The following is a 12,345-nucleotide window of genomic DNA, read 5'->3' as shown; positions in this document are numbered from 1 at the left end:
CAACTCCGAGATCGCACTACAATGCAGAAAGGGAAATCTCCTGTTCTGCACTGTATGCCGATCCCCATTCAGAAGGTCGAGCTTCTGAAATTTCGAGCATATGGTCTTGGCCATATGCATTTTGAGATTTCAGCCGTTCGAACTTCTGAAGGGGAACTATATATATATAGTCAGTGATTAAGATCTACTATAACATGACTGACGGACTGCACATAGGGGGCTTAAATGTAGAATGACCATGGCTTTTAAGATGGTTAGTCATCACATCCTCCTCACCAAACTTGTTAGGCTTAATTCTAGAACAAATACAGTGCAAGGAGGACAGGAACTTTCAAGTCTACTGCAATACCTGCTTCTCTAATATCAGGAACCTCCATATAAGGGTACCACAAGACTTGGTTTTTGCCCCCCTTTCTATTTTCCCTAATCATAAATTATGTCATTTAAGACCTTTTCCCCATGGGACTTGTCATTTATGCCAATGACCTTTTCATTCTAGAGTCCAACAAATCATTTTCTCAGCTGCAGCAAAACATACGAGAAAAATAGTTGGATAGACAGAAATAAACTAACAATAAATTCCAGCAAATCAAGTTTAATGATGTCCTTCCCCATTACTAATAAGGGATACTTCTAACAACATTTTTTCCTTTGTTATCTCAACAGAAGTATCATGGCATTCTGCTTGATCCAATAAACCACGAAAAAGGTGCACTGAAAGTGAACCAATAAAGCCACGGATGGAGGCAACCAGTATATGTAATGTTTTATTAAAGAAAATAATAAATCATGTTAAAAATGCTCCATTAACGCTATAAAAAATCCGTTTTTGTTACGTCGTTTCGAAATGAAAACAGATTTTTAATAGCGTTAATGGAGTGTTTTTAGCACAATATATTTTTTCTTTAATAAAACGTTACATATACTGGTTGCCTCCATCCATGGCTTAATTGGTTCGCTTTCAGTGCACCTTTTTCGTGGTTTATTGGATTCACTTTGTGTACTTTTGCCTGCATTTGGATTTTATTCTGCTTGATCCCTCGATGTCCTTCTCACTCCAGACTTACTATACAGTAAACACAGTTCTACATCAGTTAAAACTTACGAATCGCTCATCTTCTTACCCCAAAAGCTAGACACTCTAAAGCCCAACATACTGATGGCTGACGGTGAATATGCTCCATCCCCCCGAACCCTCCACTCTAGTACAAACAGCTACAAACTCCAAGAAATAGTACATAAAATTTGCTATCCTGCCCTCTTGGCAGTCAATACACTCATCACTGTGACTTAGGCGTTCTGACTGAATTTCAATGCAAATTAGACAATACTACTGTTTAGTACAATCCTACTTGAAAATCTCACAAGTGGCAGTACTGCCCTGCTTTGAAAACCAATATTTTAGTAACAGATCCATCCTATGCTCTCTGCAACACTGGAGATGATGGATGAGATGTTGTTCTCAAGGCCTCGTTTTGGCTCTTCCAAAGGGAGAAAGAGTCTTTACTAAAACTGAACTTGCCACTTTGAACCTCTTCCCGACAGAGGCAAGATCACAAAAGACATTATAGGACTTTAAGGCAAAAGTGAAACGGCATCAAAATCATAACATAACCTGTACTTGTTCCAGAGATACGAGGCAACCTACAGCCAAGACAATGACTTATCCCACTTCTTCCTAACATCATCTTCTTAAGTCCACTCACTGTAGTACATTATTGTCGATCAATGATGTAAATATTGTTAATAACTTGCTAACTTTGTTTTTACAATAACTAATTCCTAGCATTTAACATGCATTTTCACATTGCTTGTAATATTCTATTGCATATCAACATTTAATATTCTACATACACTGTATATAATTATCATTATATTATGTTTAATGTTTTCTTGTTTAGTGTTCCTCGGTTATCAAACTGCAATAAATAACTAAAAAAATAAAACCAGTATGTTCATTGGATCATAAGAGATTACTAGGTTAACGGCTCTACAGCATTCTAAAGCCTAGCCCATTCATGCCTCAATTTTCCATCTCCTGGAAGTAACCCATGCAGACAAGTGGAGAAACTGCAAATTCAACAGACAATAAATACAGAAAATCTTTAACAAAAGATGGGAAGTCTGCAACCTCTACCACAATGCATGTTCACATGATGCAACAGGCGTGGAGTTTGATTTCCCATTAGGGTGATGACTGAGTGTAGTAGAATTTAAGGGTACTTCAAATAAAGCATGATATGAAGGATTAGAGGGCAAATAAAGCTTTCACTAGAGTACTGAAATACTATATATAACCTACATGAATAAAGACAACAAAGTAATAGCTTACAATACAGTGAGGGTGGGGAAAAAAAACAAAGCTTCACCATGTAAGTTCACAATCTAGTCACAATGTATGTTTTGTCCCCTGTTCTGATTTTACTGCTAAAAATATCACATTAAGGAACAAACTCCAGAATGGAATAAGCAGTCTCCAACATCACAGATCAGATAAAAATAAATTAATCACTGGATGCCAAAAAACAGAGCTCTACTAAACTAGACCCAACAAAACTTAGATAAGAAGAACCTTGTATCTTACTCATGGTAACCAACACACTCACCAGTCTCCACCTACTGAAACAGTAGAAGGACTTATTAGCTAGTTTAAGGAAACTCTGCATGCCAAGAAAAATATTCACCACTAGTAACATGAAAAGGTTTACATCATGTCCAGCAAAAACATTCAAACATCCCGCAGCAGCAGGGAAACTACACCCTGTAAAATCACCATCACAAACTTGGCTATTTTACATAAGCTGAATAAAGCTGCAGATGTACAACACTGGATGGAACAGCCTTGGGTATGTGGTATAATGGAATGAAGGTCTCCCTACGACCCAAATTACCCATGTTCAGATAGTGGCTTTGGATGCTGAAACAGCCTTGGTGTAGAGGATGCAAGTTGTGCGGCTGCTGCCAACTCACTCATCCTGAGGTGAGGGAGGTGGATCTGGCTTGCCACTTGGGTCATACCTGGACAGAGCGCTGTAAGTTATACCCATGGAGCACAAGTCTGAACAGCACATGCCACACCTGTACAACAGCAACAGCTGGGGAAGTTAGCATACAGAGGTAGGCAACACTTTGTATAACTCGAGTGGATGGTGCTACAAGCGGGAGAGTAGGCTTTCTTCTACCTGACTCATGCCGTAGAGGAACCAAGGGGCAGTAACAACTGGTACGTAGGACTCTTGTTAAACCTAGTGACACCTAACTCTTACTCTCTGACAGAATAAACAGGACAGCTGAATAAGACCAGTGCAACCAACTGGGCAGGTCTGGTGAGGGAAAAGAGTTTAAAAAAGGGGTTGGGAGGGTGGCTTAATGGCTAAGATGTTTGCCTTACAAACACAAGGTGCAGGGTTTGAGTCTCACAAGGGATAATTGGTAGGCTTAAAATGGCTTGCAAAGGCAGTTAGCTTAGTACTAAACTATGAACCTAAAAGAGAAAAAGGGCAAAGAATGGATGTGATTCTTTCCCTCTCTCTGAAGGAGGTTCAGGCTCTATGGTCTCTTGCTCTTTTGAGAAGTAAAGTCTGGGTGTGCTCCAAAAGGTCTGTGGAGTCTTCCTGATTCCTTAGGTGAGTTCATTTTGGGAGAGGAACCAACAACCTTAAGGCATACTCATTTGAAATAAAAGCCAGAACCCACTGGTCCTGGCAACAGTTTTCCAAGTTGGTGCAAACCATTAAACCTGTCTAAAGGAAGTTTTCAGAGATTCTTGGTTTTCCTGTGTGATCTTATTACTCATGGTTTTAGTTTGTTCGTCGGGATATTTTGTAGACACCCTTATGTTTATGGATATCAGTTGGGTATGACAACCCTGTCTTTCCAAAAGTCAAACATTCCTCTTACGCTGTGCTGATGATGCCATAAGAAGGCAAAAACATGCATGTCCACACTTAGAGTGGTTTGGATATACTGGCCTGAAATTGTCCATAAATAGACTTAAACGTAAAAGAAAAAGTCATGGACATTCAATATTGCCATTTAGCTGAAACACCTGATATCCTTAAAGGGTAAATTATATATATCAAACCAAGATACACCTCACAGCCAAAGTCCTCCAATACGAAAAAAAGTTTATTCACAATAAAAGGTTAAGCGCTTTCATCAATAGACTTCATCAGAACCATAACTACATGCAGAACCATTGCTTAAATATAAAAACCTTGAACATAATTAGATAAACTAATGACCAATAATTAAACTGATCTGTCCTTAAAGTGGAAATTCCAACTGCAAAAATTAATGTGATGGATAAAACAGTAGCATACTATATGTTGCTTTGAAAATATTCTCACAAAATACAATAGAGAAAATATATATATATAGAACCTTATTAAAAATGTTAGTTATATCATAGGAACACCTAAAAAACTATAAAAACATATATAATATGCATAGACATGAATAATACCACTGTTGTCCCACAAATTAGAATATTATTAATAATAAGGCTGTTAGTATGTAACCAAATAAATACAAATACATTATAATTTATAAGACCTAAATTTCAGCTCTGATTTAATGCTAACATGACCATTGAGCCCAGGTGGAACAGTGGCATTTAACTAACTGCCATCTAGCTTCAGCCCTAAGGAGTTGATTAGTCCAATCACCCCCTCTAATATCTTTACCAACTACTTCCAAAATACTGAACTGAAAAAAATGTTCAGGAAAAGATTTAATATGTTTAAATAATGCATTCTTTTCATCGTGTTTAGAAATATTGTATAGGTGCTCATAAATTCTCCTACATAGCTTCCTTTCCGTCTTTCCCACATAATAATGCTGGCAGGACTGGCATACTGCTAAATACACAACTCCAGAAGTATTGCATGTTCCTATCCTGAACCTAACTTCAATATTATAGGGACCCAAAGCCACAGAAGGGGTGCAAATAATGTGTTTGCAATACTCACAGGCACCACACTTTGTAGTCCCCCTATTATTAACTTTCTTTATCTGTTCATGGTTATCCAATAGACTTTTTAAATTCCTGTTTACCTTGTAGGTAAAAGAGGGTTTGTTACCAACACATGTCCATAAATCCTGATTACACTTGAACATGTTCCAATTGTTGTTAATAGTATTTTTAACAAAGGCTGAAGTTTCCCCCTCGATCAACACCATAGATTTTGTATAATCTAACCTTTTATTATTCACAACTACCGGTGTAATCTCAGTGGTACCAAGTAGTGGTTTAAATCTGAAACCCCATTCATTAACCACCTGTTCCTTAATATCTTTTACAAACTTTAAAGGGTACCCCCTTGCTCTAAACATATCCAAAAATTTATCTGTTTCAAAAATAAGAGAATCAATGTCAGAACACATTCTTACTACTCGAACCATTTGGCCCTTCACAATATTTCTCTTAACATAATAAGGATGACAACTAGAAAAAGCCAAATAGTCATTGGAAAATGTCAGTTTTCTATATATGCAAGACTGAAAACACCCCTTATCTGGATCTTTGTACAAAAATACATCTAAATAATTGATATTAGAGAGTCTGAAGGAACCAGTAAATTTGAAATACTCACATTTGTCATTTAAAAACTCCATAAATAGTTCATGATAACCATCTTTCTTCCATAAAATAAATAAATCATCTAAGAACCTAAGATAAACCGACCATTTATCTGAAAAATTACTCCGAAAAATAAAATTAATTTCCCACTTATACATAACTAAATTGGCAAAAAGAGGGGCACAGCTATTTACCATGGCCACTCCGACAACTTGCCTAAAAAATTCCCCTTCAAACATAAAGAAATTATTTTTTAAAATGATTTCCATCAAAACCATAATGAAATTAATCATAGTATTACCCAGGTCTGTCTTTTCCAACAATGCCTCGTGGAAGAATTCTAAACCCTTCTCATGGGGGATGGAGGTAAATAAATCTACCACATCAATAGTGGAAAAACACACATCATTCTCATAATAATCATTTTTAATTCTTTTTAAAAAATCCCAGGAATCAATCAAAATATGGTCGATGGGAGCCAAGCTTTTCCTAACCACCCAATCCACAAAAACCCCTAAAGGGTATGTAGCACTGTTGTTACCAGCAACAATTAAACGGTAAGGTGAATCCCTCATGTTTTTATGTGTCTTGGGAATCCCAAAGGCAATAGGGATAGTAGGTAGTTCGGTATGTAAAACATTATATATTTCTTTCTTCATTAATAGCACCTTGAAATAAAGAATCTTCTAATAATAAACTAATCTTCCTGTGTGATATATTTATTTCATTCCTTGACACACATTCGAACCTAGTTTCGTCCTGCAACATGCTAGAAATTTTGTTGTTATAATCTACCTTATTTACAATGGTCATGCCACCCCCCTTGTCAGGTTTCATAAACCTTAAATTATCATTGCTTCTCAGCTGTTCCAAAACTAGTTTCTCAGTCCTGGTTAAATTAAAATATTTAATTTTGTGAGTCCTCAATTTTTGGTATATCTCCTGACTGCATACTTTTTCAAAAGTATTTAATAAAGGATGCAGAGGGGGGTTGAAACAACTCTTCTTCCTCAAACAATCATTTGTCCCACTAGTATTGATCTCACAAGGAGAATTCTTATATAAAAAACTCAAATTTAGACAGAAAGGAAGCAATGTAGGAGAATTTATGAGCACCTATACAATATTTCTAAACACGATGAAAAGAATGCATTATTTAAACATATTAAATCTTTTCCTGAATATTTTTTTCAGTTCGGTATTTTGGAAGTAGTTGGTAAAGATATTAGAGGGGGTGATTGGACTAATCAACTCCTTAGGGCTGAAGCTAGATGGCAGTTAGAGTTAAATGCCACTGTTCCACCTGGGCTCAATGATCATGTTAGCATTAAATCAGAGCTGAAATTTAGGTCTTATAAATTATAATGTATTTGTATTTATTTGGTTACATACTAACAGCCTTATTATTAATAACATTCTAATTTGTGGGACAACAGTGGTATTATTCATGTCTATGCATATTATATATGTTTTTATAGTTTTTTAGGTGTTCCTATGATATAACTAACATTTTTAATAAGGTTCTATATATATATTTTCTCTATTGTATTTTGTGAGAATATTTTCAAAGCAACATATAGTATGCTACTGTTTTATCCATCACATTAATTTTTGCAGTTGGAATTTCCACTTTAAGGACAGATCAGTTTAATTATTGGTCATTAGTTTATCTAATTATGTTCAAGGTTTTTATATTTAAGCAATGGTTCTGTATGTAGTTATGGTTCTGATGAAGTCTATTGATGAAAGCGCTTAACCTTTTATTGTGAATAAACTTTTTTTCGTATTGGAGGACTTTGGCTGTGAGGTGTATCTTGGTTTGATTTGTTTGGCAGTGTTACACCTGTATTGGCACCTGTTCTTTTGTTAAATTATATATATCCCATGTTGCCGCTAATACAAGAAGATTAAGGTATCACACAGTGTAAAGTCTAGCTTTGCTAGATTTTTCTTTTTGTGTTTTTTAACCAATGGTTTTCCTATGTGACCTTATTACTACTTGGTTTAGATTCTTTCACCCCAGAATTAGGGAGCTCTGACAGTTTTTCTGAGCCTGGTAAACAGTGGATGACTACAAATGAAACAGGCGAGACAAAATTATAGGACCGAAGATCTAAGGTAACAGTCAACATCTCCTTACTCGCTCTGTCCAAAGCTCTGCAGTGCTTGTCAGGTGATAAAGTAGGAAAATGTTGTGGTGTCTTTGACTGTTGAGATCATATAATAAAGATGCCTCAAGCTGCACAACTGTCATTCTTAAGGAAAAGTTGCATGGGGGAAGGTGATCTAAAATTCCTTGTCCTTATTTCTCAAACCTGGTTCAGTCTCATTTTGGGCAAGGCAGAGATGCTACAAGTCAATTCATAGAGAACCTTATGAACTTCAGTGTCTCCATGAAGTAGGGGTCACCTGGGAAGAGCTACAAGAAGGGACTATGGCTGTTAATGTTGAATGCATATCTCCATGAAGTAGGGGTCACCTGGGAAGAGCTACAAGAAGGGACTATGGCTGTTAATGTTGAATGCATATCTCCATGAAGTAGGGGTCACCTGGGAAGAGCTACAAGAAGGGACTATGGCTGTTAATGTTGAATGCATATCTCCATGAAGTAGGGGTCACCTGGGAAGAGCTACAAGAAGGGACTATGGCTGTTAATGTTGAATGCATATCTCCATGAAGTAGGGGTCACCTGGGAAGAGCTACAAGAAGGGACTATGGCTGTTAATGTTGAATGCATATCTCCATGAAGTAGGGGTCACCTGGGAAGAGCTACAAGAAGGGACTATGGCTGTTAATGTTGAATGCATAAGGAGATGTTTAAAAAAAAAATGCAACACCTTCTTATAATACTCTGTCTCAGAATAAGCATCATCACAATCCTCTTCCCCAGGAGATAACTTAAACTCACCCACCATACTGGATTATGAGCAAACTGCAAACAAGCACAAGGTACTGAGGACCCTCCTTGTATCCCAACCGATGCATGATAGCGTCTGCAGATAGTAACAAGACATGCACTGAGCTATGTAAAGTTGTCTCAGGCCATGCTTCCTAAAAATGTACTTCTGCAAACATGAAGACAAGTCCCATCACACGTCCAATACAATATTCATGTCTTATGAAGATGTCACCACAAGTCCACCCAGGACAAGATATCCAGTGAGATCTCCACTTAGAGATAGGGGTAGTCAAAAGGAGTAGACAAAAGACACTTTCTGACAGACTTTGGCTGATGCCTGGTCACTAAGTCCCTTACTTTCTCTCATCTACCACAGAATGGTCTGGTATCATGACAAAGACCCTGCTAGCTAACCCTGCACTAGCCAGCCTCCAAGAATGCCTTTTTTTTGTGAGGTAATGTAAACTTGTAGTCTTTTTTTGTCTTCACCTATGGATAGCAGGCCTGACAATTCTTTGCACTATATGTTTCGTTTGGGCAGTAAAACGACTGCCAGTGCATGTCCTATTTCACTAACAACCAAGGGAACACTAACAAGGCTTCAGTAATTTAGGCACCAAACACAGGAACTTTCCAATCATGTATGTAAGGACCGATTTCAGAACCTGTGTGACTGGTGAAAAGGGAATGAGGAAAGCACAGTCCGTGCTGTCATGAAGTGCATTGGCAGGAGGTAAAGAATGCCCAAGTGCTAGACACAGTTTTCAAAATTATGTCAAGCTCTCTATCAGTGAAAAGTCTGCTTTACCGAGGCAAGGGATGGTGAATATGTCTCTCTACTAAAACTTGAGATGTTCCATCACAGAAAAGTTGACCTAAAGAACAAGATCATCATGCTCTCTACAGCGGATAGCAGTTATTTTCTTTGTTGGAGATTCTGAATAATTTCTTTCTTTTTATGGGAAGAGCAAGAAGAGCCCAAGCAAAGTCCACCTGAAATCAGAACAGCTTGAACCATGTCAGATGGTGCAGATACATACTGGGAGCAGTTGCCACCCAGGCCGCTGCAGGAATGTAATCACAAGTGCAGTACATCACATGACATCCAGCTTATGACAGTGACTTAAAATCCTATAATATATGCTGATATCCAAACTGCATGAGCAACAGTAAAGTAGGGAGCATGAAAACAAGACCCCCCTTCAATTGAATGCATGCATTCTAATGTGTCAACCAGTAGAGATACACGTGCCTATGAAAACATGTGACCACAGCAAAAGCAAATGCTGTGAGATGGCTCTCAAAAAGAATATCCCTGCTGTACACCTACTGCAGACGGTCCCTTAAAGAATGGCCATCTCATAACATGCTCTAAACAAACAACAGATTAACACTATTCATTAAGGTGTCAATAAACTAAGAAACTCTAGTTTTAAATAGAGAAATATTTTGGGAAGGCGGTGTAGAAAGCCAATACAGGCATGAAATTCGATTCTGGTATACCAGCAGCCTCACCGGGAAGTACAGAAAAAGAGGTGTGTGGATGAATAACTTTTCAACATGTCGAACTTATCAACAAGCTGCCTTTCTAAGGTCATGCCTGTGGAAAAACTCAAACTCCTGCTAGGTTTCATTTTTGTGACTTGAATAGAAAAAATGAAAATCTGCAATGAATTCAAGGTGGGTGGCCACAACAGTGTGGAGAACAGCTGAGGGCAGGTTAAGTTACGTCTGTTATATACTGACACTAGAGATATAACAGTGACAAATACCCAGGTTAACCTACATAAAATTCTACCCAAGAACTGCAGCACCTAATTATGAGATTATCTGCAGAACTGGTCAATTTGGAAAGAGAAATGGCCAAGATAAGTTGAACAGGAGCATGCACATACCTCAAGAAATAAAATGTAAACACAGCCGTAGATGTAACTGGAAGAAAATCAGAAGGCAGAGAATAAAATGACACAAAGTCCTAGAAAGTGAAAGAACGCAGCCTGAATAAGAAGCAAAGAAAATTAGATAAATGCTAGAAGGCTTACACCTGTATATATTCTCTGTCCATGGCTCAGGATGTGTAGATATCGAGTGTTCTTCGCCCATCCCCACTAAAACCTGAACACATCACTTCTCACGTCTAGTGCCTGAGCTTCAAATTCTACAGTTCAAATACAACTTCTGCCCTTTCAGAGACACACATACTTGGATCATGTCTGTGCAACTGTTATCATTTCCTCTCAACTTTATGAAAAAACATTTCAATCCAAAAATCTTCCAGAGTATTCAAGAGGTAGAGTGCTGTTTTAGACAATGAATCGTCCTGGGTGGCTAAAAATGACAAGTAAACTTCCCCTTTCAGGAGACGTTTCTATCTATGGCATGTAAACAAACATACTATATGACATTAACATGAAACAGATGCTACGTCTCTCTTGCCTTGGCACCCTCATTCAGACAGAGCTTAAAAACACAACTACAGTGCTGTGTGGAGGTGGACACCAAGGAAGCAGTAATGCTATGCAATGAGGTGCACGGAGGCACATGGAAGGATAAATCCTTCCCCAGATATCATCAAAGTCTCACGTTTTTCATTATTATTATTGTTTATATGAATATACACTACAGTACACATTATGCAAATTGAAACAACAGTTGACCAAGATTCTTCTTATATATATATATATATATATATATATATATATATATATATATATATATTTTCAATCCCAAAATAAGCAAGCAGGTTGGTTACTGTAACATAAAAGGCAGCAAGACACCGAGGTTGGCCATATTCAGGCCAAAAAGTGCTTTCAAGTCTCAGGGTCAGTCATGAACATAGTGGAGTGTGTGTCTAATCTCTAACAGTCATCTAACTATTGAAACAAACAGAATATTCACAGTTAAACAATACAGAACCATCCTGAAAAAATATTTATACAAGTATAAAAGAAAGAGAAATGGGGTAACTTCAGTGCATGGAGAAAAGCAAATAAAAATTTAGAGTCAGCTGCTAATGACCCTAACTATTATAGAAACATCCCTTATAATGGAGACCAAACAATCTAATTTGCTTCAAAAACTTACTTTTAAATCCTTTAAAAATACATAATCCAGAAACAATGGGAAAATAACTTTCAAACGGTATACTTCACTTACATTAAAGAAATTTGTCTTATTCCTTTCACAGAAAAGGCCTTGTGCTGGCATGTGGTTCAACTGCTGCCACGGTAAGTTGCTGCCTAGCAACACGTCTCGGGCCCAGTGCAGCTCCTGTGGAAACGAGAAACGGGATGCAAGTAAGAAAGAGACAAAGTAAAGTAAGCATACATGAAACAAGACAGAGATAATCATATAACTAGCATACATTTCTGTTTAGAAAGAGTGACAGTGTGTAAAAAAAAAAAACTGCAGAACTTTTTTTTTTTTTTTTTAGAACAAAGCAGAATTTTTAATTCAGCCTCTTTAGTAAGTCATATTGAAAGCAACAGTTCTAAGTAATGCTCAAAAGTGAAACAACTTCTGTTAGACAACCTGCTCATGTAGGGTTCCTGGGAAAATATTTCATTTACTTGTACAACACTCACCATCGTTACAGATCCTGAAAGCACAGACTCCAACTTTCACCAGGCAAAATGCATAGCAATGGTTCCCCATTGAAATCGCGAAGGTCCACTTACCCGAATACGGAAACGTCGACACGTATAAGTCGAAACACGAAAACACCGATCGTCCTGAAGTGCAAAATCTGAAATGTCGAATCGTCATGGTTGGCCCTTCTGCGGTATAGCTCCGTACGGTAAGTGTGCGATAGTTACGGATCTCAGGGTTAGGGTGCGGGTTAAGGGAAGTGTATAGATAGTAATAG

General features: G+C 37.5%; 1 protein-coding gene across 4 annotated transcripts in view; it reads right to left on the bottom strand.

Annotated features, from left to right (window-relative positions):
- CABIN1 (calcineurin binding protein 1) overlaps positions 1–12,345 on the bottom strand; it is a 4,301,447-nt gene that overhangs the window by 1,518,042 nt on the left and 2,771,060 nt on the right. For all 4 annotated transcript variants that reach the window (XM_044068841.1, XM_044068840.1, XM_044068839.1 and 1 more), the window contains one exon: positions 11,637–11,750. In XM_044068841.1, the coding sequence (XP_043924776.1) occupies positions 11,637–11,750 (114 nt within the window). The remainder of the gene's footprint in view (positions 1–11,636; positions 11,751–12,345) is intronic.

This window comes from Protopterus annectens, chromosome 4.part0 (assembly GCF_019279795.1).
Source record: "Protopterus annectens isolate FY-2018-M chromosome 4.part0, PAN1.0, whole genome shotgun sequence".
NCBI classification, from domain to species: domain Eukaryota; kingdom Metazoa; phylum Chordata; order Ceratodontiformes; family Protopteridae; genus Protopterus; species Protopterus annectens.
The sequence above is the reverse complement of the archived record's forward strand: the minus strand, read 5'-3'. Positions and strand labels throughout refer to the sequence as shown.